The 24,529-nt window shown below is 43.2% G+C and overlaps 1 protein-coding gene across 13 annotated transcripts in view; it reads left to right on the top strand.

The window, feature by feature from the left end:
• Positions 1 to 11,853: 11,853 nt before the first annotated feature.
• Positions 11,854 to 24,529, top strand: part of UNC79 (unc-79 homolog, NALCN channel complex subunit) — a 305,414-nt gene continuing 292,738 nt past the window's right edge. For 7 of the 13 annotated variants that reach the window (XM_056133507.1, XM_056133511.1, XM_056133502.1 and 4 more), the window contains exon 1: positions 11,855 to 12,226. In XM_056133507.1, coding sequence (XP_055989482.1) covers positions 12,022 to 12,226 — 205 coding nt within the window. In that variant the 5' untranslated portion in view covers positions 11,855 to 12,021. Of the gene's footprint in view, positions 12,227 to 12,299; positions 12,412 to 24,529 lie in introns of those variants that run through there. The other 6 variants (XM_056133512.1, XM_056133504.1, XM_056133510.1 and 3 more) reach the window with 3 other exon arrangements.

Genomic DNA, 24,529 nt, shown 5'->3' with positions numbered 1-24,529 from the left:
TCTTAATAGCATTGTTTCAGGCATACAATGTTTCAACACCAACCCTACCACCAATGTCCCCTTCCCTCCACTTTTGTCCCAAGGTTCCCTGCCCACTTCCCAGCCTGCCACCTTGGCAGGCATATAACAAATATATTTCATCTTACTTGATCCAACAAAATTTAAAGGAGTGGCAGTTGTAGTGATAAAAAATCATAAATCTTGGCAGTACTCCTACATAAAAAAACATAAATCAATAAAATAAATTTGTGATGATTGATTGCTAAGTTTTTAACCTTTCTTAATCACGATCATGATCACGATCATCCTGTTGTTTGTTGATTGCCTCGAGCAGGCACCAGTAATGTCTCCTTTGTCCTAACCCTGTGAAATGCTCTTTCAGGGTTAGGAGAATGAGACCCATTATTGTTACTGGTATTTGGCATATTGAGTACGCCACGGGGAGTTTGCCAGACTCTGCCGTGCGGGCAGGATACATTTGGTAGCCTGCTGGATTGTTCAAAGTAAGAATGAGATAATAAGATGTCGCGTGGCCATGAATGCTTCCGGGAGCTGGGTTTTATAGTCTCTGGTCTTGGCTGTTGATGGGATTACCTGGCACCTGGGACAGTTGGTGGGTGTGACCCTGCCTACTGGAAGATGGGAATCTGGGTGGAGGATGCTCAACCCCAATCCAAGCAGGCTTGGAGATCTCAGCCCTGGGACCCATATGCCTGGATTTCTCTGCCGGTTCCTTCATTATTTCTTAATCAGAAGACTGCAATAACATGCACCATTAGTGAGTGCTGAATTCACATGTTGGAAAGTTTCTCCTGTCCTTTAAAGAAGCTCTTTGAATGTTTCTTATAAAACTGGCTTCAAGGTTATCAATTCCCTAAATTGCTGTTTGCCCAAGAAACTCTATATTGTTCCTTTAAATCTGAATGAAAATCTAGTTGGGTAGAGAGTTCTTGCTGAGGTGTTCATTTTGTTGAGTTTTTGTACTGTATCCTTCCATACTATTCTGACTTGTAGAGTCTCATTTGATAGATCTGTTGTATATCTTATGGGATCTTCTTTCTAGGTAAGATTTCTTTTTTGATCTTGCTCCTTTCAATAGTCTCTCTCTCTCCTTGGATTTTGCCATTTTGAGTATGTGCCTTGGAGTTTTCTTACTTGGGTCTAGTTTTGCTGTGATCCTTTGGACTCCTGAATCTTGGTGCCTATATTTCTCAACTGTGGGAAATTATTATTGATGATTTCTTTAATTATTATTTCTTCATCACATTTACCTTCCTGCTCTTCAGGGACTCTGGCGATTCTTAAATTGTTCCTCTTGAGATCATCCCATGGTTCTCTGGTATGCTGTTCATTTCTTATCAGACTATTTTCTATCTTCTCCTGTTTCCTAGTGGTTTTATCATTCTCATCTTGGAGCTTCTTGGTCTTTTGCTCAGCTATATTATTCTGCTATTCAGAGTTTCTCTTGAGTTTTTTTTATTTCACCTACCATGCTCTGTATTTTTGTCATTTCTGATTATAGTATTTAAATTTTGACCCATATAGTTTCTTGTGCTTTGCTGACTACCTGTGCTATTGTTTCTTTAAGATCACTGAACATCCTTATCAAGATGTCACTAAGCCATTGTCCAAGAAGTTACTCAGCTGGTTGATGGTATTTGTGTTTTCAGTGATATTGTTTTCTCTCAGATAAAGTGGTGGGTTTCCACATGTTTTTCCCATGGGTTTTCTAGTGTTCTTGCTGTGCTGGGGTGGGGGGATGAGTATTTGTATTTAGGTCACCTGGAAGATGCTAAGGGATTGGGTTGAAAGTTGTTCTCTCTCTCTCTCTCTCTCTCTCTCTCTCTCTCTCTCTCTCTCTCTCTCTGCCTGTTCTGACAGAACAGCAGAAAGAATAACTGTGAGCAGTGTATATTCTGTTGAATAAATCTGTTGCATGACTGTGTACTTCAGGAGTAGTGGTGACACCTCTTAAGATGGCGCAGCAGCCTCCACACATGTGGAGGTTGCTGGGACCCAGCTGGAAGGGAGGGATCACTGCAGAGTAGGCCCAGTGATACCAGCTGGAGGAAGGCCTCACCTGGAGTGGTGGAGCAGCAGCAGAAGGTCAGGGACAGATATTATTTCTTAAAATAAAATTGCATGAATGCGTGCGCAATCGTGAGTGTGTGTGTGTGTCTGTGTGTAGGTACTGGGGGACAGGACCCAGGTCTCATGTATGCAAGACTTTCATTTTACCACTGAGCTACATCCCCAGCTCAGTTTTCCCTTCATTTGTTCTCTCTATTATTTTCTTTTGTGGAGAGGAAGGGCTGGAGTGATAGCACAGCGGGTAGGGCATTTGCCTTGCACGCAGCCAACATGGCTGACCCGAGTTCGATTCCTCTGCCCCTCTCAGAGAGTCTGGCAAGCTACTGACAGTATCTCACCCGCATGGCAAAGCCTGGCAAGCTGCCTGTGACGTATTCCATATGCCAAACACAGTAACAACAAGTCTCACAATGGAGACGTTACTGGGCCCACTCGAGCAAATCGATGAACAACGGGAGGACCGTAACTGTGGAGAGGAAATGATGCCATCACTTCATGTTAGACCTTTTGCTACTATCCTGAAGATGTCAAAATTCTGTTCTAGTTCTGTTTTTTTCTCCTTCCTATCCTTTAAATTGGATAATTTTTATGGATTTATATTCAAGTTGACTTATCATTACAACTATTTACTGTAATTAAGCCCACAAGTGGATTTTTTTTGGTTTTGGGTTCTGTGCTCAGGGCTTACTCCTGACTTTGTGCTCAGGGATCACTCTTGGTGAGCTTGGGGAAGTCTAGGGATTGAACCCAGGTTGGCCACATGCAAGACAAGCATTCTACCCAGCGTAATATCTCTATGGCCCCTCATTCAGTGATTTTTTTCTTTCTGGGTCACACCCAGTGATACACAGGGGTTACTCCTGGCTCATGCACTCAGGAGTTACTCCTGGCAATGCTCAGGGACCATATGGGATGCTGGGATTCAAACCCGAGTCAACTGTATGCAAGGCAAATGCCCTACCTGCTGTGCTATTGCTCCAGCCCTCATTCAGTGATATTTTTAAGAATATATTTTAATCTATGCATCATACAATTAAAAAGTATCTGATACTATGATCATGTGGGAAGTATTCCAGGAATGAAGACATGTGTCAGGGTACACGAATTAGTCAACATGACACATCACACAACCAAAATGAAAGACAAAAACCATATAATTATCTCAATAGATGCAGAAAACAGTAGACAAAAGTCAGTGTTGATTTGTGATAGTTTTCAACAGAGTGGGAACAAAAGAAATGTACTTCAAGATACAAACGTAGAGACTGCAGATGACCTGCAGATGTCCTGCAGATGCCCTCAGCTAATACTATACTTGATGGTGGAAAAATGAAGGCCTTTTCTCTTCCTTTCTCTAAGAGCAGAAGCCACAGGGCTGACCAAACTCAACACATTCATTCAACATATTATTGGAATCCTATCCAGACAATTAGGAAAAGGTAATTTTTTACATTCAAATTGGAAAGGAAAATTTCCAGTTTGCCACTATTTTCAGACGACATGTATCTAGAAAATTCTGGGGCTAGAGAGATAGTACAGCACGTAAGGTGCTTGCCTTGCATGTGGCCAACCCAGGTTCAATTCCTGGCAACTGATACAGTTCCCCAAGCTCTCTGGAAGTGATCCCTGAGCAGAGTCAGGAGTAAGCCCTGAGCACAGCTGGGTGTGCACCCTCAATAAAAAAGGAGAAAAAAAATCTAAAAACGTTTTCAACAAACTGTTAGAATTAATAAATGAATTTAGTAATCTTATGGGATATAATGCCAAAATACAAAAATCTATCACATGTTCCCTACCCTGCTAAAGAATAGGCAGAAAGAAAAATGAAGGAAACAGCTCAATTTACTATTGCATCAAAAAGAATAAATGCCATGGGATTAAATTTAACCAAGAAAGTCAAGAACCTAGGGACTGGAGTGATAGCAGAGTGGGGAGGTTGCTTGCCTTGCATGGGGGCAGACCCACTTTTAATCTCTGGAATACCATATGATCCTTTGAAGCCCATCAGGAGTGATCCCTGGCCACAGAACCAGGAATAGGTTCTGAGCATCACTAAGTGTGACCCCCAAATAAGGCAAAACAAAATAAAACAATAACAACAACGGTCACAGTTCTCCCATTATTCATCGATTTGCTCGAGCGGGCCCAGTAACGTCTCCATCGTGAGACTTCTTGTTACTGTGTTTGTCATATCGAATATGTCACAGGTAGCTTGGTGAAATACTCTCGGTAGCTTGCTGGGCTCTCCGAGAGGGGCGGAGGAATTGAACCCGCCTCAGCCGGCTGGGCCAGCTCCACGCAAAGCAAACGCCCTACTGCTGAGCTCTGGCCCAACAACAACAACAACAAAGTTAAAGGGCTTCCACAGGATCCCTATGCTCTTCCGCCCAGCCATATGCCCAAACCTGGGGCTTACTGTATGCAAAACATATATCCCAGCCTTTGAGTCATCTCTCCATTCCTGTTCATTTTTCTAAAACCCTCAACATCACTAATCATCAGTGAAGCTCTAATCAAACAGTGAGATACTGTGGCACACATCTGAGAATGACTATTATGAAAAATACAGAAAAAACATTTTGGCAGGAATGTATAAAAAGGGAATCCTTGTGAAAAAAAAAACATGCCTATACTTTCATATTTTTGTTGGGGGACAGTTTTTCCCCAAGGTGGTAAAACTGTGGGTGGGCGAAGGATGACGGGCATGCGGAAGAACACCCTCTGGGAGCAGCCAATGGCTGTTCACTTTATTGCCAAATACACACATATTTTTATAGAGGGTCTCGGCTTACAGGAAGGTCCAGTCACATAAAGTTCAGCATTATTGGCCAATCACCTTTTCTTCTCTGCTTTGCCCTGGCCCAATCCTATTCAAGGCTAGATGCTGCGGGTAGGATGACTTACTAAGCAAATGTGATAGTTTCTGTATCGTGGACGCATGTGACTAAGAGGTTGAGTGAGGCTCAAGGCCAAACACCTGGTGCTGATACCCTGCTCTTGACAACTTTGCCCAGATACTCCCTTCCTTGGGGCCTTGCTTCAGGACCGTTTTGCAAGGTCTGGTCTTATCTGTGCCATGCTCAGATGCCTTAATGTATCCTGTTGATTTAGTAAGCCAACTTCTGCTCTTTCTTCTTCTCTGATGACATTCTTTATTTTTATCTCATTAGACAGAATTATGGGTCAGGCACGTTCTATTGTTTCACTCTGCTACTTTCACTGGACAGAGTTAAACTTTAAAATCTTTAGCTGCTAATTCCAACATTTGAATCACTTTGTTTTGACTGTCTTCTTTTTTTCTTTGAGATTAAGTCACAGTATATTTCAAGTCAGTTGGATTTGTGTTGTGAACACTGTCATGATATGAAAATGCTGACTTATTATTTTGCTCTCAAAAGTGTTGGTCTTATCCAGTCTACAGAATGGGAAAGGATATTCGCCGAATACACATCTGACAAGGGGTTGATATCCAGGATATACAAAATACTGGTTAAACTCCACAAGAAGAAAACATCCAACCCCATCCAAAAATGGGGCAATGAAATGAACAGAAACTTTCTCAAAGAAGAAATCCGAATGGCAAAAAAGCACATGAGAAAATGCTCTACATCATTAATCATCAGGGAGATGCAGATCAAAACCACAATGAGATACCATCTCACACCTCAGAGACTGGCCCACATTCAAAAGAACAAAAGCAACCGATGCTGGCGCGGATGTGGCGAGAAAGGGACACTCCTTCACTGTTGGTGGGAATGTCGACTGGTTCAGCCCTTCTGGAAAACAGTATGGTCGATTCTCAAAATATTAGAAATTGAGCTCCCATTTGACCCAGCAATACCACTCCTGGGAATATATCCCAGAGAGGCAAAAACGTATAGTCGAAGTGACATCTGCACTTGTTTGTTCATTGCAGCACTCTTTACAATAGCCAGAAACTGGAAGAAACCTGAATGCCCAAGAACAGATGACTGGTTAAAGAAACTTTGGTACATCTACACAATGGAGTACTATGTAGCTGTTAGAAAAGATGAAGTCATGAAATTTACATACAAGTGGTACAACATGGAAAGTATCATGTTAAGCGAAATGAGTCAGAAAGAGAGGGATAGACATAGAAAGATTGCATTCATCTGGGGGATATAAAGTAACAAAATATGAGATTAATACCCAAGAATAGCTGAGATCAGCACCAGGAGGATTACTCCATAGCTTAGTGGCCAGTCGGGCATTCTAGAGGAAAGGGCAGCTCAGATAGAGAAGGGAACACCAAATAAAGGGTGTTTGGAGGATCCTCCCAGGAGGGGAGATGCATGTTGAAAGTAGACCATGGACTGAACATGATTGCCACTCAATGACTCTTTTGCAGACCACAACACCCAAAAGGAGAGAGAGAACACAGGGGATTGTCCTGACACAGAGGCGGGGGGGGGGATGGGGCGATGGGGTTGGGGGGGATATTATCCATGGTGGTGGAAAATGGGCACTGGTGGAGGGATGGGTATCAGATCATTGTATAATCAAACCCAAGCACAAAAAATTGTAAATCTACAACTGTACCTCATGGTGTTTCACTAATAAAAAAAGAAAAATAAAAAAAAAGTGTTGGTCTTATCACATACCTAATTTAACTGAACTTAAACTATAGGCTAACTCTAGGATTGCGGTTAAAATTGAGTTTTGGGGACGAAGTGATGGTACAGTGGTAGGGTGTTTGCCTTGTATGTGGCTCACCCAGGTTTGATCCCTGGCATCCCCCAAGTACTGCCAGGAGTTGCAGAGTCAGGAGTAACCCCTGAGCATCGCCAGATGTGACCCAAAAAACAAACAAAAAGAAAAAAAAGAAAAGAAAATTGAGTTTAGTTTTTTTTTTCTTTCGTAGTTAGATCACTGAGCTGGAGTGATAGCACAGCGGGTAGGGCGTTTGCCTTGCTAGTGGCCAACATGGCCCACCCAAGTCCAATTCCTCTCGGAGAGCCCGGCAACCTACCGAGAGTATCTTGCTTGCACGGCAAAGCCTGGCAAGCTACCCGTGATGTATTTGATATGCCAAACACAGTAACAGTTGTCACAACGGAGATGTTACTGGGCCCGCTCAAGCAAATCGATGAACAATGGGAGGACAGTGACAGTGACAGTGACAGATCACTGTTATCTGAACATAGACCTGAGCACGTATGGGTCTGGATCAGCTAAAGATTTGAGCAGACACATTATATTTCTTTTCTCTGGCTTTCTCTATCTAATAATTAACCTTTCATTTTCCACTAAGTATGACTGTTCTTTCATGAGCTTTAGTAATTCAGACCAAAGGCTGTGTGTGTGTCGTTGAAGTTTAGCTATCCTGTGTGGCACCAACTATAGCCATCCCTCAGGAAAAAGATCAGAATCTCATGTTGGTTTTTTTTGGGTCTATACCCAGCAGTGCTTGGGAGTTACTCCCTGCAATGCTAGAGATATTTTTATACTTGAAGACATGTTTAAAATGATCATTACCCTCTGTAAATAATAGGAAAATATTAAAAATAGGAGAGAGAGAGAACAAAAGGGAATGCCCTGCCACAGAGGCAGGGTGGGATGAGGGGGATGGGGGTGGGAGGGATACTGGGACCTGTGGTGGTGGAAAATGGGCACTGGTGGAGGGATGGGTACTTGATCATTGTATAACTGAAACCCAAGTACAAAAATTTGTAAGTCTATAACTGTACCTCATGGTGTTTCACTAATAAAAAAAAGAAAAAAATAATCTAAATGCCTATCAATAAGCTAGAAAGTAAATAAGTGCATTGATGAGCTGAAATACTATAAAAAATGAATAAATTTGTTATATACACTAACATGGTCAAGTAACAAAGTAACATCAAATAAAATTGCTTGTTTTGAAAATTTATAGATAGAATATTGATTATATAAAATAAAATTATGGAACAATAGATATGATTTTGGACATATCTATATATGTAAAATGTGTGTAGCTATCTTTAATTTTACTTTTTTTTTTTTTTTTTTTTTGCTTTTTGTGTGACACCCGGTAATGCACAGGAGTTACTCCTGGTTCATGCACTCAGGAATTACTCCTGGCGGTGCTCGGGGGACCATATAGGATGCTGGGAATCGAACCTAGGTAGTCTGCGTGCAAGGCAAACACCCTACACATTGTGCTATTGCTCCAGTCCCCTTAATTTTACTTTTTTAATTTTACCAAAATTTCAACTTCTTTCAGCATTTACTACCTCCTATCACTGGTTTAATATTTTTTATTTTATGTCATTGTCAATCCCTAATATGTAATATATTTTATTTAATTTCTTTTCCCCCCAGTAGCTTCATGAAGACAGAAGTTTGTGTCTTATTCATTTCCTTATTCTTAGGGTTTAGAATAGTGTTCGTAATATATTGGTATATGCCTCAACTTAAGTAACATTAAGTATTTGTTTAAGTTATAATGATATTTGAGGATTAAATGAAAATTGAGGATTTAATGAAAATCAAATTTAGAAAAGTTTTATAGTGAGTCTAAAATAGCTTATTTCTTCAATTCTAAGTATAATGTAAATGTGAGAAAATATTAAGACCTGATAGCAATAGGTGATGGCAAAATTAGTGCTAATAATATTATTTTTGTATTTCTAGATTGGAATTACCTCATGAAACAAAAAAAGCAGCAAAAAAGTTCAAGGGACATTTTTCAGAGCATTATCACTTAAAAGTTAAGAGAAGAAGAAAATAAAGGAAAAGGGACATAATTTGAAGTGGTGGAATTAGTCATCAAGAGATAATTATAATCGAATATTAAGAAATTATTAGTGACTATCGGGAGAACCTGTTTCAGCATAGAGTTGATAATAGGATGCTTGGGAAACAGAGATAGTAAGTAGGTGGAGAAATGGAGACGGCTTATTCAGTATGATGACATACACAGCTTTTCTGGGATGGAAAAATTCCTTCGGAGTTATGTGAATAGAATGGAAGAATTGAAGAGATAGGGATCTGAATTTTAGAAAGAGAAGACAATCAAGGACATAATATATGATGGGAAGCGTAGATTAAGAACGAAAGGTCCTTTCACCTGCCAAAATGAACCGACATTGCTTCTCTGTAGAAGAAGAGTCAGTCCAAGGGGGAGATGGGGAGGACAAGTGGTTAGGGAGGTCATATTTATTTCTCTGAAGGACTGGAGCAATAGCACAGCAGGTAGGGAGTCTACCTTGGGTTCGATTCCTCCGTCCCTCTCAGAGAGCCTGGCAAGCTACCGAGAGTAACCTGCCCGCACAGCAGAGCCTGGCAAGCTCCCTGTGGCATATTCGGTATGCCAAAAACAGTAACAAGTTTCACAATGGAGACATTACTGGAGTCCGCTTGAGCAAACTGATGAACAACGGGAGGACAGTGCTACAATGGTACAATAAAATATGTTCGGATGGAGAAACTGAAAAATAGATATGGTCCAGCTTCATGAATTAGCCCAGGGGACCTCCGAGAACTTGGAAGTTTCATGGATCGGAGTTGATTATTGAATACCGATTTTATGAATGCTTTTGCCTTTGAAAGATTTAAAAAGGACAGAACTAACCTCAACTGTATGTCAGTGCATTTGAGTGCATTATGCAGGTAGTCATTATGTACCAACAACAGTAAGTTTGTAGACCAGAGATTATTCTCGGTTCTCATAATGTCACTTAAAATGTGTGGGGAATCAGTCTAGATTCTTTATGTGTAGTTGTTTAATATTGACAAACTCCATAGGAGATCTTTGATGCCACCAAAATTTGCCTCTGAGAGTGTGGCTTCAGGAACCCTAACTTTAGGGTTCTTTTCAGCCCAGGGCAATTCTAGACTTTACCAACAACTTGAAACTTTATTTATTTTGTTTTTGAGCCACACCTAGCAGTGTTCAGGGCTTACTACTGGTTCTGTGCTCTGGAATCACTCCTGGTGGCTTGGGGGGACTCTATGGGGTGCCAGGATCAAACCCAGGTCAACAACATGCAAGGCAAGTGCCCTACCCACTGTACTATCTTGGGCACCAACACAGTGAAACTTTTAAACGGTGTGTAATTGTTATGATTCTTGTCATTATTAAGTTAAAAACCAAACTGAATCTGGATACTGGGTAAAAGCAAAGGCAGCAACTTTTGAGACACTTGGATTGTTACGAACATTTTACAAGTGAAAAAAATGAGGCTCAGGGAAGTAACTTTCCTGAGACCCAGGCAAAGCTGAAATTGAAACCACAGTTGTCTAATGCTGGCGTCAGTGGCGGGTACCAACACTCCAGTTAACAGGGAGGGTTGAATGATGACAAACAGCAGGAACAATAATCAGGATAAGGTAACAAACTTTGTTTTCTTTTGAGTCACTATCTTAAAAATTTTTCCCAATTATTATTTTCTTCAACAAAGTCTCCCAGAAAGTTCTGAATAAATTAGTGACCTTTCTTTTAAGCACATAAAAATTATTGTTGTTGTCTTACAAATTTAGAGTTTTTTTTCCAGAATGATTTCAATATAACTTTTACCCCCAAATAACTCTTGGACATAATTGTGTATCAGTTATCTTTGAGCAAAGAATGGAGCTTCTTTCTGGGATGTGACTTTGGGCATGGGCCGTGATGCAGGACGCTTGGCCAGGCCAGTCAGGTCCACCTGCCAATCACCCAGGTGCTCCAGCTTGTGTGTACCTTTGCAAGAGTCAAGCGACAAACGTTTTCATCAGCACCGTGCAACTTGGCCACTGCGTGCATCCTAATAGGCAATTCTACTTATTATATACATTACGTAACATTATATAACACATATAATATCGAATGTCGGTAGAATGACTTTCGGTTGTTCAAAAGGTCTTTCCTTGATGTCTGTGTGCATTTTTCCTTGTCAAAGTTTGATTTAGAATGTTTTGTATATACAATTTAACAGTACCTCCCCGCTGCCCTAAAATGAAGATTATTCTTTTGTGACGGGATAGGAAAAAAGAAAAGAAAAGAAAAGCACACCTCAAACCTGCTTTATTCTATCACCAGAATTTTTTTTTTTTTAAAGGTCAACGCTTCCAGTTCTGCTCGTCTAGCCGTTGCAAACCGCCCCGCTGTGGTCTTGCGCCTCGGCTTCCCCACGGTCGGTCGGAATGGTTAAGAAAGGTCCTGATGGTTGGGAAACTTTAAATAAATAAAAGACCGTCCCACGTCTTGGGCCGTTTGATCTGCCCGGTCCACTGAGGCTTCGGGCGAGCCAGGGAGTGAGGTGGACAAGAGGAAGTGGGGTGCTAGCCAGAGGAGGGGGCAGAACCGAGCCCCCGGCCCGGGGCGCAGGCAAGCCTCCTCTCCATCCCCACCCCCCACCCCCCATGTAGTTGATCCATGGGGGAGGGCAGGACCGGGGGGGGAGGGGGAGGGGCGGGGTAACTTCGCCTGCCTTTGCACTTGGCTTCGCTCCGCCGTCCCCGCAGAGGGGGCTTCCAAACGGGCGGTGGTGGTCCAGCCCGGGGGAGGGGGGCGTCCGGGGCGCGCCCGCGGGGGGGGGGGGCGCGCTCCGGGCATCCTCCCAGCATCCGCGCCCCGCTCCCCGCATCAGGACCACCCGCCACGCGTGCGGCGTCGGGGGAGCCCCCTCCCTCTCCCCGCAGCCCGTGGGTCCTCCCCGCCCCCTCCCCGCCCGCGCGGGGGGCTCCCCCGGGCGCTCGCCTCCCAGCCGCCCTCCGGCCCCGGCGCTCCGCAGCCCGCCCCGGCTCCGCCTCCCCCTCCTTCCTCCCGGAGGCTGGGCCGGAGCGCGCGGGGCGCACCCGGGTCCCGTGGGCGCCGCGGAGGCTGCTCGGCGCCGCCGCAGGATCGCCAGGCCGCGGAGCACGCCCGGGGGAGCTCCAAATGGTCGGGGACTCCGGCGCTTTAAGAGGCTTTTCTCCGGGAAACACCCGTCCCCTCCGTGCGCCTTATGAATGGAAATACTCCTCCCCCGGTCGAGCCCATTTTCCCATTTCACCAGGAGCCGCAGCCCGCTGTCTCCTTTCGGTCTCCCCGCCCACAGCAACGCGGGCAGCTCCAGGAGGGGACGGACAGGAAGCCTTTGGCCGCCTATTAAATCCCACCCATTTCTCCGGGGGCGATTTCCTAACCTTCCGGGACCGAATTCTGCAATCCGATGTGCGTTTTGTCCGAATGGTAGCGACACGGGCCTAAGGGAGGGGGAAAGCGAGGGGGTGGGGGGTGGGGGGTATGCGCTCTTTTCCTCGCAACATCGCTGGCGGAGCGAGGGAGCTCACACGACACAGATTTTGGGGCAAAGCCTTTCCATCTGGACAGCACCATGTCCACCAAAGCGGAGCAGTGTAAGTAGCAGGCGGCCCGGCGGTCCGGCCCGGCCTCCGGCTGGGAGCTCTCGCAGCTGCCGGGAGACCTTGGCGTCGTGCTGGTGCGGGGGTGGGGGCCGAGGTTGGGGCGGGTGTGGGGGGGGGTGGTGCGGGGCGGTGGAGGAGGAGAAGGTGGGGGGCGGGGAGGGGTGGGAGGGCGGCCGGGCACGGCAAACGGCATCGCGGCGCTGTCCCCGGTGCTGAAAACAACGCGCCCGCCGCGGCGCGGGCTGCGGGCTTCCCCCGGGGGGCCGGCGGTGGGGTTCCGCAGGAGCCCGCGAGGTGCCAGGAAAATGGGGTCACTGTCGGGGGAGCGGGGGCCTCGGAGCGTTCAGATAAACATTTCGGGTATCTCTGGTCGGAGTGGGGGAAGGGGGGCAGTGGCAAATCAGGGGCGGGGAACTGTCAGTTGCAACCCCAGCCAGCCCGGCCTTCTGAGCATGCCCAGTGCTGGGTGTCGGAGCCATCGGGGAGTTTGGAGTCTGCAGTTTCGACTTGGGGCTGGGGAGGCGAGGAGGGAGAGGGAGGGGAGGGGGTGGGGAGGGCGCCGGGCGCCAGGCAGAATTCAGGGTGCGGGCTGGGGAGCAACTTGGGAATGTCAACGCGAACGCCCGCCCGGTGCAAAGCCCGGCCGGGGCCCAGAGCCCGTGTGGGTGCTGGCGAGAAAGTGAAAGGGGCGCTGGGAGACAGGCTCACACGGCTCTCATGATGGTTATTGTGAGGATCCCGGCTATCCTCCTTTTTAAATCCAGAGGCTTCTTTTGTCTGGCAGCTCGCACAAACTCTCACCCCCCGAGCGGGCGGGTTCTAGCTGTCCCGGTAATGATTGCGTGTTTGATTGGAGGCAACCTGCTAACTCCTGGTGGAAGAAAGGAAGTTTCTAATCCGCTCCCCCCGGAGCCTCTCTTTTTGCAGTGCGCATTTCACAGGCCTTCGCTAGGGTCTTGGTAGGCGGATGAATGCGAAACCCTTTCCGGAATAAAACTGGAGGGGTTCGAGAACTTACACTTGTGACTGAATGAGAGGTATTGTTATTCGGCGACGAGTTGGAATGTTGATCCCTGTTCCAGAACTCACTCAGCTCCCTGACTCTTGCGTCTTTCAAAGCAGGACACACTCAGTTTGAGCAGACTGTCTGCTCCAAAGTCTTTGTAAGTCTTCTTCGCAGCGATGCTCAAAAGCCATTTTGTGAGACGCAGCAGCAGTATTTGGGGGGAGGATTTTCTATCTGATGAAATGCAGCATGCCCTTCGCTCACCAGATAAGATGGACGAGGGGATCAGAATCCCCAGACTGATGGATCCTTCGGAGTCCGCTTAGCCCACCTGCTGCCCAGCCTCTGTTTACTCTTTTTTTTTTTTTCCTTTTTGATCTGAAACCCTTGAGCTTGAATTCTAGTTTTACCGTTGATTGTTTGACCTTGGGTAAGATAACTGGCTTCTTTGAACTTTATCATTTGGAAACCAGGGTTAGTGGTGCTGATGTGAATCATAATGGAGACCATACACACGAGGAGGAGTGAGCCTAGCGCAGAGCAAGTCCTCAGTAACCCATGGTTAGGGCGTTTACAGTTATTTCCCAGTTCAACCCATCTCTTTTAAATGATCACAAAGTTATTTTGATGCCCTCCACCCCCCCTTGTTGCCCAGAAGTTGTGATGTGCTTCAGCAGACGCTTTGGGTCCTGGGGGTGGGGTCGATGCATTGTTTTGAGTAATAAGAATGTAGTTCAAAATCAGTGCAGAACTTCCCACAGGAGGATTATCATGTCCTTGAAGGTTTCATTACAGTATGGTGGTTAAAAAAATCCCCACCACCTGCCATGAGATTTCATAGTTCCATGTTACATAAGTAATTTCAGGTTAAAGCCAGTGAGCATTGCTCTTTCCTTTGTTTTCCTTGTTATAATTTGTGATATGCTGGGTGTTTTGTCTGGGCTTTTTCCTGGATGTTTCATGCCAGATTGTCTGAAACCTACACATGGACCTTGCAGTGTGGTGCAAGGAGTCTACCGTTAAGTAGCTATTTTAGAATTGTTTATAAAACAGCTTCTTTTCATCTGCAGATGATGGAAAGGACATTGGGTTTGGAGCCAGAGCATGTGGGTCTGAGTTTTACATGCCCTTCTGATTAACTGAGAGACACTGGGCAATTAAGTTAATGATTTTGTGCTTTGGATTTTCCATCTCTAAAGTGAGGACAACCAGAAGTAGCTATCTTTGTTTATTCTTCAGGGTTTTGGAGGGCAAAGGAGGTAACTGGGAGCAGGCTGTGAAAAGGATAAAGACGCTTTGGGTGTTTTTAGGTATCTTTATTTAGAGTGAAGGGAGGTTAAGAATCTCTTTCTTTCCTTTCTTCCATGCACAGGAATGACTGACACTCCAGTGCACTTTATATTCCTGAAAATAGAACACACACATGAAAGACTGAAAAGTCGCTATGCATGAAAGGTGAATACTTTTTATTAAAGGCAAGTCACAGATCTGCAGGATTTTATCCTTGGACTCAGTCAGAGTATGTCTGGGGGAGAGGATCAAGAGAAGTGAGGACCACACAGGTTTTCTCTTCTGCTAGATGTGAAGACCATCAGAACCATAGAGAAGGAGAGAGTTCGTTTCTCCTCTGCCTTCAGGAGTGAGCCTAGCACCGCTTTCTGAAGACCAAGGAAGAGAATCAGGTTTAATCTAAACGTTTCCATGAATTCTTTTCCTGAGCCCTCTGGGATGTAGGTGAAGCATTTCACTGTACAGGAAGTGGACATAGTTTGGTTGAAGCAGCAAGAGGAAGTTACTTGCATTTCAACCCAAACAGATTACGTGACTTACCTTGGAAATGGAAGGTGTCAAAGACGGATTTTTATGTGGTAGCGTTTTCTTTTCGGAAATAAGTAATCCAGAGGGAAGAAAGACCAGTTTGAGTTAAGATATAGTTTGGAGCCTATTCTTGTATGCATTCACCCTGTTTCCTGCAATCTATGCAAAATATACTAACAAAAGGGTAAGACTGCCTCACATTTTCGCAGTGATGACATGGAAGTTAAAGTTGTTTTTTAAAATGAATTTTATTGTGATTTTTAAAAATTCCAAGTGCTTCGTTCTCTCTCCTTCCACCCCACAAATGCTTCTTTTTCTTTCAAAGTCCACAGGGGTGAAAATGTCTCCCTAGCTGAGATAGAATCTGGAATGACACAGGTTGGGATTCTGTAGAGGAGAAAAGGGAGTTAGTGCTTCTCGACTTCTAGGAGTTAAATCTGACCCGTCTGGGGTTTGTTCTTTCAAAGAATTTGCTTCTGATAACAGTGCAAGTTAGGAATGGGACTTTAGAATTGGGGCTGCTGCCTGATTCAGAGCTGAATCTTGACTCTGCTTCTTGCAATCTCCGTGACCTTGGCTAAGTTATCCTCTCTAAGCCTTCCCTGGATTATCTAGAAAATGGAGATAGTCGTAGCTGACAGAATTCAACAAGGTCATTTGTCAGTTGTGGTTGGCGCAGAGTAGTGGTTCACAAGGAAGAGTTAGTATATGTTAGCTCTCATCATCACCATCCCATCATCATCGTCATCATCATCATCATCATGTCCTTATGGACTACTAAAACGAGACAACAATCAAGTTTGGATCTAGCCTCTTTAGAGCAGAACAGAAAAAATAGTAGGCATAATGTTGTTTAAATGGAATATGGGCCATTAAATTGTTTTGTTAGTTTTTTTTTTTGGGAGTGGGCTTTACCCAGCAATGCTCAGGGATTACTACTGGCTATGTTCTCAGAAATCACTCCTGGTGGTACTCATGGGACCCTTTGGGGTACCAGGCATTGAACTGGAATAGGCTGCATTCTGGGCAAACCCGCTCCCCTCTGGCCCTAAACATTGGCTTCATTTCTTTTCTCCAGGTCTCTTCTGTAACCATAAGCCTTACTCATTTTGGGTGGAAGAGATTCCTCATGGTCGTTCTTTGAGTTGATATACCGAGAAAGGCTTGTTGGGTCACTTAAAGTAGAGCATTTCTTTTTTTAAGATTAAGAAGGTAGAGTTTATTTACAGTTTAAGTAGATGGGTCTAGGTCCCACCCCAATGTCAAGACCTCTTCTTTACTCTTGTATGACGTTATTCAACCTGTCCTTTGCCGTGTGGTCTAGTGTTTGACTTCCGGATCCTGTCCCTCACCATCTGTCTGCCTCCGATGTACGATGACCTCGTCTCGTCCCCACGCTGTTACCCAGTGTACCTTTCCTAGTATGAAATCTTGTTGCTGGGCCTTTCTTGGACTGTGCCTAGCAGTTTTCTGTCATCCTGTTCTGGCTTTTTAAGTCTCCGGCCACAGTCCCATGCATGCGGGTGAGAGTCCTGTGCTCTGTACTTTGTCATGGAATGAGCATTTCAGCCCTGTCTGCATCTGCAGTCAGTCTTGGCACAGATGTTCCTGGTCCATTGCCTTCTTTTGCAGAAAGAATTTCAGGTGAAATAGTGAAGCAAGATGAGTTTTATCAAAAGAAATCGACTTAGGTGTGTCAGGGGACCAAAGACAGGAATGTGTGTGTGTGTGTGAGAGAGAGAGAGAGAGAGAGAGAGAGAGAGAGAGAAGAGAGAGAGAGAAACAGATAGAGACAGAGAGAGACAGAGAGAGATGTTTTAGGGAGAACAGAACCTTGAAAAAGCATGCCAATAGAGCATCTCCGAGGCATGACTGCTTCCCCATCATCTTTGGTTGCATTCTGACATTATTTTTTGGGTCACACTCAGCAGTGTTCAGGGCTTAACTCCTGACTCAGTGCTCAGGGATCATTCCTGGAGGGCCCAGGTGACCATAAGGAGTGCTGGGGATCAAACCTGGATTGGCCGCTTGTACTCGCTGTCTCTCTGGCCCCAATATTTTGTATTTTATAGAAGTTGGTGAACATAAGTGACTTATATAACTATCCATCAAAATGTCAAATTTGGAAATTAACCTGCTGACAATTTGGGTGACAGCTGAGAATAATGGGGTGTTTCTCAGTCTTTTGGCTGTGGGCCCCTTCTGACCTTGTTTCCTTCCTGTGGTCCCGTCCTCCTACTTGCCTCCCAGTTTCATGCCATGGCCCTGTGTTTATGTGAATTTTTAATTTTTACCTGTGGCCCCTAGGGATCCTAGGTCCCCAGTTGAAAAACACTGAAATAATCCTGAGGCCCCGCAGGGACCATAAGATCCCCAGTTGAGAAGCACTTAAATAATCAATTATAAAATTGTGAATCTATGCTGTATTTTGTTTTTGTTTTTTTGTGCAAGAACTCAGGGCCTACTGCTGGTTCTGTGCTCAGGATCACTATTGGTGATGCTTAAATGATCAAAGTGGGTTGACTGTGTGCAAGGCAAGTGCCCAAACCCCACCGTATTATCTCTCTGACCATATATATATGTATATATATATATATGCTATTTTTATTTTTATTTATTTTGGGGGACTGGTCTACATCCAGCAGTGTTCAGGCCTTACTCCTGACTCTGTCCTCAGGGATTATTCCTGGTAGGGCGTGATTGCAAAGCCTTGGTGGGCTGGGTGCCAGGGAAACATGGGTAAGCTGTGTGCAAGGCAAGCGACCTACCTGCTATATTATTACTCTTCCTCCGTGTATATTCTTATTATTTTTTCAAAATTTTAATTTTTAATGCATTTATGCCATTCAAGGTGTTTATCAAAAGAACTAAAAACATTTTCATTATGTCACAAACAAAAACCAACAAACCACTTTATGAATACAGATATTTAGTGTAATTGTTTGAAGTTGAATTTGCTTCTCTTTCATGTGTACATGGTATATAATGTGTATGTTGTACGTGTGTGTGCGTGTGTGTGTGTGTGTGTGTGTGTTGCTGAGAAAAAACTCAAAGTCTCATATATGCAAAGTGTGTGCTCTGCCACTGAGTTACTTATCTAGACCCATATATATTTAAGGGCCAAGTGAGGGGAAATTGATAGATATTTTCTTTATTTTATAACATATAAACTATATGTTATAATGTGATTGTATAAATGCAAGAGAGAAGTACTTCTCCTTTTAATAGCACTACAGTCTATAGTTGTTTAGAAATCTGTGTATAAAGTCGGTCCTTCTTTCTGTATTCGCAGAATTAGAGAATAGTTATTGGCCATAGTTGTGGTAGCCAAAAAAAAAAAAAAAGAAAGAAAAAAAAAGAAAAAGAAGAAGAAGAAAGAAAAGAGCAGATGGTTTTTAGCTCTTTTCTTACATGATTTCCCTGTGCCTTTGACAGTAATTACTACATTTCTGATTTAAATTCTTCTTTCTTTTATGGTTGTATCCACTCAGATTTTTTTTGGGGGGGGAAACTACTTTAATGATTCCTTAATGATTATAACTACTCAGATATTTTTGGAGGGGGCATTTCCTCTTTTAAAATAAGATTTTGCCTTCCTCCCACCCCACCCCTCTCTCTCCATCTCTCTTAAACTCTCCCCTCCCTGCCCCCAAGCTTTTGATCTCATTCACCTTTATGTGGATGACACCTCTCACCTCGATTCGATCCTCCACTTGAAGCACGTCTCTTGAACTACAGGCCTCCATTCCCATCCAGGCATCATAGAGGTGCCTCAAACTCATTGTCTTATGTTCTTCATTCGCACCTTTCCTATGACTCATTTCAGTAAGTGGCACCATTGTCTATCCATTCTCCAAGAGAAACATCTGGGAGTATTCCTAACTTTCTACTCAGTCCCGTTAGTATCCAACAGAGCTGAAGCCCTATTGGTTCTACCCCATCCAGTTCTAGCCCTATCCTAACTCTTCGATTTCTTCACACTGGTCTGATGGGTTCAGTTCCTCCAATGCACCATGTTCTTTTTTTTGCCTGCAATGCTTCCTTTCCCTCCATGGCCTCTTCTTTGACACTCTAATGCCTACTTATTGTTCAATATTTATCTTGTAAGCCTTGCTTGATTGCCACTCTTCCCCTGTATTCCCCACTTGTGCGCTTGCATTGTATTGCAATAATTAGTTTCTTGTTAGTTGCCCTCATTTGTGTGTAGATTGTATTATGTTCATCTCTGTGTCTGCAGCATGCAAAACAATTGTTTAGTGCACAGTGTTTGCACAAAAATTGTTTCTCGAATAAGTGAAAATGATTGAGGGTGAATGAAAGGTCTTTCAAAAACAAGAATTCCCTAATAAATGTTTTGGGTATCATTAATTTTGAAGATTTAACATTTCTATTAGTGCATGTTGTTATGTTGCTTTATTGATGCATGTTTTCCACAGGGATTTACAGATAAAAGTGGTTGTCAAAAATACTCCAACATATTTGTTAAATCAAATTTAAAATAATTATGTATCATGTTATGCTTTTCCTGAATGTTCATTGTGCTTTCAATTTTCCTCACTTTGGTTAAAATTTTCTACTGTTGTATTGGGCATAATAATTGCTAATTGGGATGCAATCTTAGCATACATCCAACCGTTTTTCTTATGAGAAAGTGACAGTACCTATTGAGGTCAGGGACCCTTCAGGCTATAATATGACTTGTATACTTCAATAAAACATTTGTTCAAGTTTTATGTATTGATTACCCAACCAATAAAAGAGATTTTATTTGGGATTTTTGTTTTGCAGTTTAATTATGTTGGAAATTCATGTGCATTTATTTTACATGTAAATATGGGTAGTTGCACAAATTAAATGAAAATTTTATTGCACCGAAGTGCATGTTCAGAAAAAAAAATTTTTTTTTTTGGTTTGTTTCTGGAGGCACAGCCAGCTGTGCTCAGGGCTTACTCCTGACTGTACACTCAGGATCACTCCTGGCAGGGCTCAGGGTGAACCAACTTCTTGTGGTGCTGTGGATTGACCCAGGCCAGGCCACATGCAAGGCAAGTGCCTTAACCCTGTACTAGCTCTTCAGACTCAACCATCTAGAATGTTTAGTTTTATTAAAACCATATGTTCTATTTTTGTCCCATTTTACTCTCATTTTGTCCCATTTTATTCTCATTTCAAGAATGCATGAGCATTGTTTATATATGTGAGTCTCATTAAATATTTGATGTAGCTTTAAAATCAGAGGGATATCTAGGGCCAGAATGATAGTGGGTAGGGTGCTTGCCTTGCAAGTGACTGACCCAGGTTTGATCCTTGGGACCTCATCTGGTCCCCCTTTCCCCGCCAGCCCTCCAGAAGTGGTCCATGAGCACAGAACCAGGAGTAAGCCCTGAGCACCACTGGGTGTAACCCACCCCCCCCATCTCTCCCAAAAGAATCATAGGAATATTCAACATTGTAGGGCATTTTTTTTTTGTCTCAAGAATTTGATTTGATACTTGAAAGAAATAGAAAGGCCATGTGTGTATACCCATTTAAGTATTTGCCCATAATCATTTATGGATAAATATGATGTTATTTAAATTTATTTTATTTTATTATTTTAAGTTTTTGTTTAGTTTTTTGGGCCACACATGACGATGCTCAGTGGTTACTTCTGGCTCTGCAGTCAAGGATTACTCCTGGTGGTGCTCAGGGAACCCTAAGGAATGCTGGGATCTAACCTGGGTTGGTCCCGTGCAAGGCAAATGCCGGCCTGCTGTCCTAACTCTCCAGTCTCTTTATTTTATTTTTATTCATTTTAAATTTATTTTTTTTGCTTTTGGGCCACACCTAGCAGTGTTCAAAGCTTACTCCTGTGCTCAGGAATCACTCCTGGAGGGCTCAGGGAGCATATGGGATGTAGGGGAATTGAACCCAGGTTGGCCACGTGCAAGGCAAATTCCCTGCCTGCTGTACTATTTCTCCAGACCCTGTTATTTTTATTTTGAAAAGAAATGAGCTTACCTTTGAAGTTGAAGTAGATGATAACTCAGATGGAAAGAAAGTATAGGAGGTAAGGTGTTTGCTTGCCTTGCATGCAACCAACCCTTTTTTTTTTAATCTCCTGGCACTACTGTGGTCCTCTGGCACTGCATATGGTCCCCTGAGCACTGCCAGGTATGGTTCCTGTGCCAGGGGTCACTCCTGAGCACTGAGCCAGGAATAGTTTCCGAGCACTGCTGGGTGTGGCCTAAAATAGATAATAACATAATTAAAAACTCAGTTCAATGTATCAAAAATATATGTATTTTTATTATAAGCTCTCCAGAAAGGAACATTTAGATATTGATTTCTCGTGCTACTACACGTGTCAAGCACTTTGACATATACTAGCTTAATTCATTCTCGTAATATTTTTTCAGAATCAGTTGTTATATTAGTATTCTGGTTTTATCGCTTAACAGTCCCTTCAATATTTTACTTCCTCTTCAGTCTTAGCATCACCTTCTCAATTATGAAATTTATCATCTCTCTATTATAACAATCTTTCAATTTATCTCCCTGTGTTCCTGTTTCCAAGTTAGGTCATTTTCATAGGTACTAGGGATTGTGACTTGAACATATGTTTTTTGGGAGATACGATTCAACTCACTGGAAGTGCTATTAAATTTTATCTTATGAGTGTCATTTCATTGTTAGGCCTGATCTTATCATTCATTGTATTAGCCATTTCTCCATTAGTTTTGCATCAGCCATGAACATAATATGCATTCCTGTATGATATGAGCAAAATAAAAATCTTGAGTTAAAAGAAGTACAAAAACTTTATAATGTGGGGTTAGTTTCCCTCAAGTTGTCTTTGAAGCAATAACCAATACTTTTTGTTTTGTTTTGTTTTGGGGCCACACCCAGTGGTGCTCGGAAGTTATTCCTCTTTCAGTGCTCCATGGTTGCTTTCTGCAGTGCTCAAGAGGCCATCATGCAGTTCTGGGGAACTAACCAGGAACTCCTTTATGCAAATCATGTATTACACCCTATTTGAATGATCTCTCTGGCTCTCAGATAATTATCTCACCCTATTTGAATTATCTCTCTGGCTCTCAGAAAAGAGATAATTTTTTGGCTTTTTTGGGTCACATTTGGTGATGCTCAGAAGTTACTTCTGGTTCTGTACTCAGGAATTACTCCTGATGGTGTTGGGGGGAGCATAGGAAATGCTGGGAATTGAACCCGGGTTAGCCGTGTGCAAGGAAAACGCCCTACCCGCTGTACTATTACTTCAGCCTCCTCAATACATTTTTTTTTCCTTTTTAGATCACACCCAGCAATACTTCTGGCTTTGCACTCAGGAATTACTTCTAGCGGCGCTTGGGGGACCATATGGCATGCCCGGGATTGAACCCAGGTTGGCGGCGTGCAAGGCAAATGCCCTACCTGCTGTACATTGCTCTGGTCCTTCCTCAATACATTTTTGGTTTGACAGTTACATGAATTTAAGATTCATCCCATTAGCATCTGTTATATTTTACTATTTTGCCTATTCACTTATTATAGATATTTATTGGGTTTCTACAATGTATCAGACTCTTAATAGCTCTGGAGGAATTAACAGTTGGATACTCAAGGGAATCATACTTTTGCTGAGAGATGTATATTCTACTTTCTACTTTCTTTTCGTGTAGTCTGGTTTCTGAAAAAAAAAATAGGACAACTAACATATTTAGAACATTGAGTCTTTTTGTTTTTGGATCTTTGGATCACACTGGGTGATGCACAGAGGTTACTCATGGCTCTGCACTCAGGAACTACTCCTGGCGATGCTCAGGGGATCATATGGGATGCTGGGAATCGAAATCGGGTTGGTCGCATGCAAGGCAAACACCCTACCTGCTGTGCTATTGCTCCAGCCCTAGAACATTGAGTCTTAATAGGAACTTGGTATGTTTTTTTTTCAGATGTTTTAATCATTGTGCCTTTCCGGGTGCTACTAGGATTTTGAAAATTAAGTTTATGCTTATTATTTTATTTTATTATTTTTTTCTTTTTGGGACCATGTGATGCTGGAGATTGAAACTGGATCTCTCATATCCAAACAATGTGCTCCTCAGAGACATTTTCCCAGCCCCTCTACTATCTTTCCCTCCATTATAATTGGGGAATTTTTCATATCTTTTTTTGTATGTTAGTTTTATGTTATACATGCATGCTATTTACAACCCTATCTATCAAATTATTTTCTTTGCGTATGTGTCTTTCCACCTAAGGGATCTTGAAATTATAATTATATAATCTACAAATAGAAAATAGTTCATCTCTTCTCCTTCTCCTCCTCCTCCTCTTCCTTTTCTGTCGCTTCCTCCTCTTCCTCCCTCTCCTCCTCCAGTTTTGAACCACACCTGGCAGTGCTCAGGGCTTACTCCTAACTCTGCAATCAGGGATCACTTCTAGCAGTGCCCAGGGGACCATATGGAGTGCCAGAGATTGAACCAGTCTCAGCCATGTGCAAAGAAACCACCTTACGTGCTGTACTGTCTCTCTAGCTCCCACGTCTTCTGTTTTTAATTGCTTTTGCTTCCCCAATTGCATTGGCAAATATCTCCAACACAATGTTGAGTGTAGGGGAAAGTATTCTTTAATTTTTTAAGTAGTCATTATAGTTTAGGTAACATGGTTTCAGCAGTAACTATCTTTTGGTATGAAACTTTAAACATTGTGAGTTACAAAGTTATTCACGATACTGTTGTTTCAAGCATTCAATATTCCAACACCAATCAATCCCAGTGTGACCTTCCTCCACCAATGTCCCCAAGTCCCCCTGACCCCTACAAGCCCTGCTCCCTTATCAGGCACAAAATAATTTACTTTATATTGCTTGTTATAGCATATATCTCATAATGGTCTTGCTAAAGTCATGACCAGAGGATTTATTGAGCTGTTAGGCGCGAATTGGGCCCTCTGTGTGGTTGTTTTCACTCATTGATCTTAGTGGGCTTCTACTCAATTTTCCCATCTCATTTTCTGCGCTTCTGCTGGGCTGTCAGCTCTCTGAAGTTTCGAGTATTCGAGTATTGTAGTTTTGCTGCTCATAGTTATTACACCTCACCACCACCAAAGTACCCAAGACCCTGCACCATTGTCCTTCACTTCTTGTCCAGTCCTTCCTCTCCCCTCTCCTCCAAATCCCTTTCTGCACTGCTTGGCAATCTCATTCCTGCAGAGACCAAGGGTATTTTTCCCCATTATTTTCTACTGTCTAGTCCCTTGTTTTGTTTCCAGGATAGAGTAATCTTGCCCTCTTTTAATTTTAGT

This window comes from Sorex fumeus, unplaced genomic scaffold (assembly GCF_029834395.1).
Source record: "Sorex fumeus unplaced genomic scaffold, SorFum_2.1 ptg000098l, whole genome shotgun sequence".
Classification (NCBI taxonomy): domain Eukaryota; kingdom Metazoa; phylum Chordata; class Mammalia; order Eulipotyphla; family Soricidae; genus Sorex; species Sorex fumeus.
Note: the sequence above shows the minus strand (reverse complement) of the source record. Positions and strands in the feature narration are given on the sequence as shown.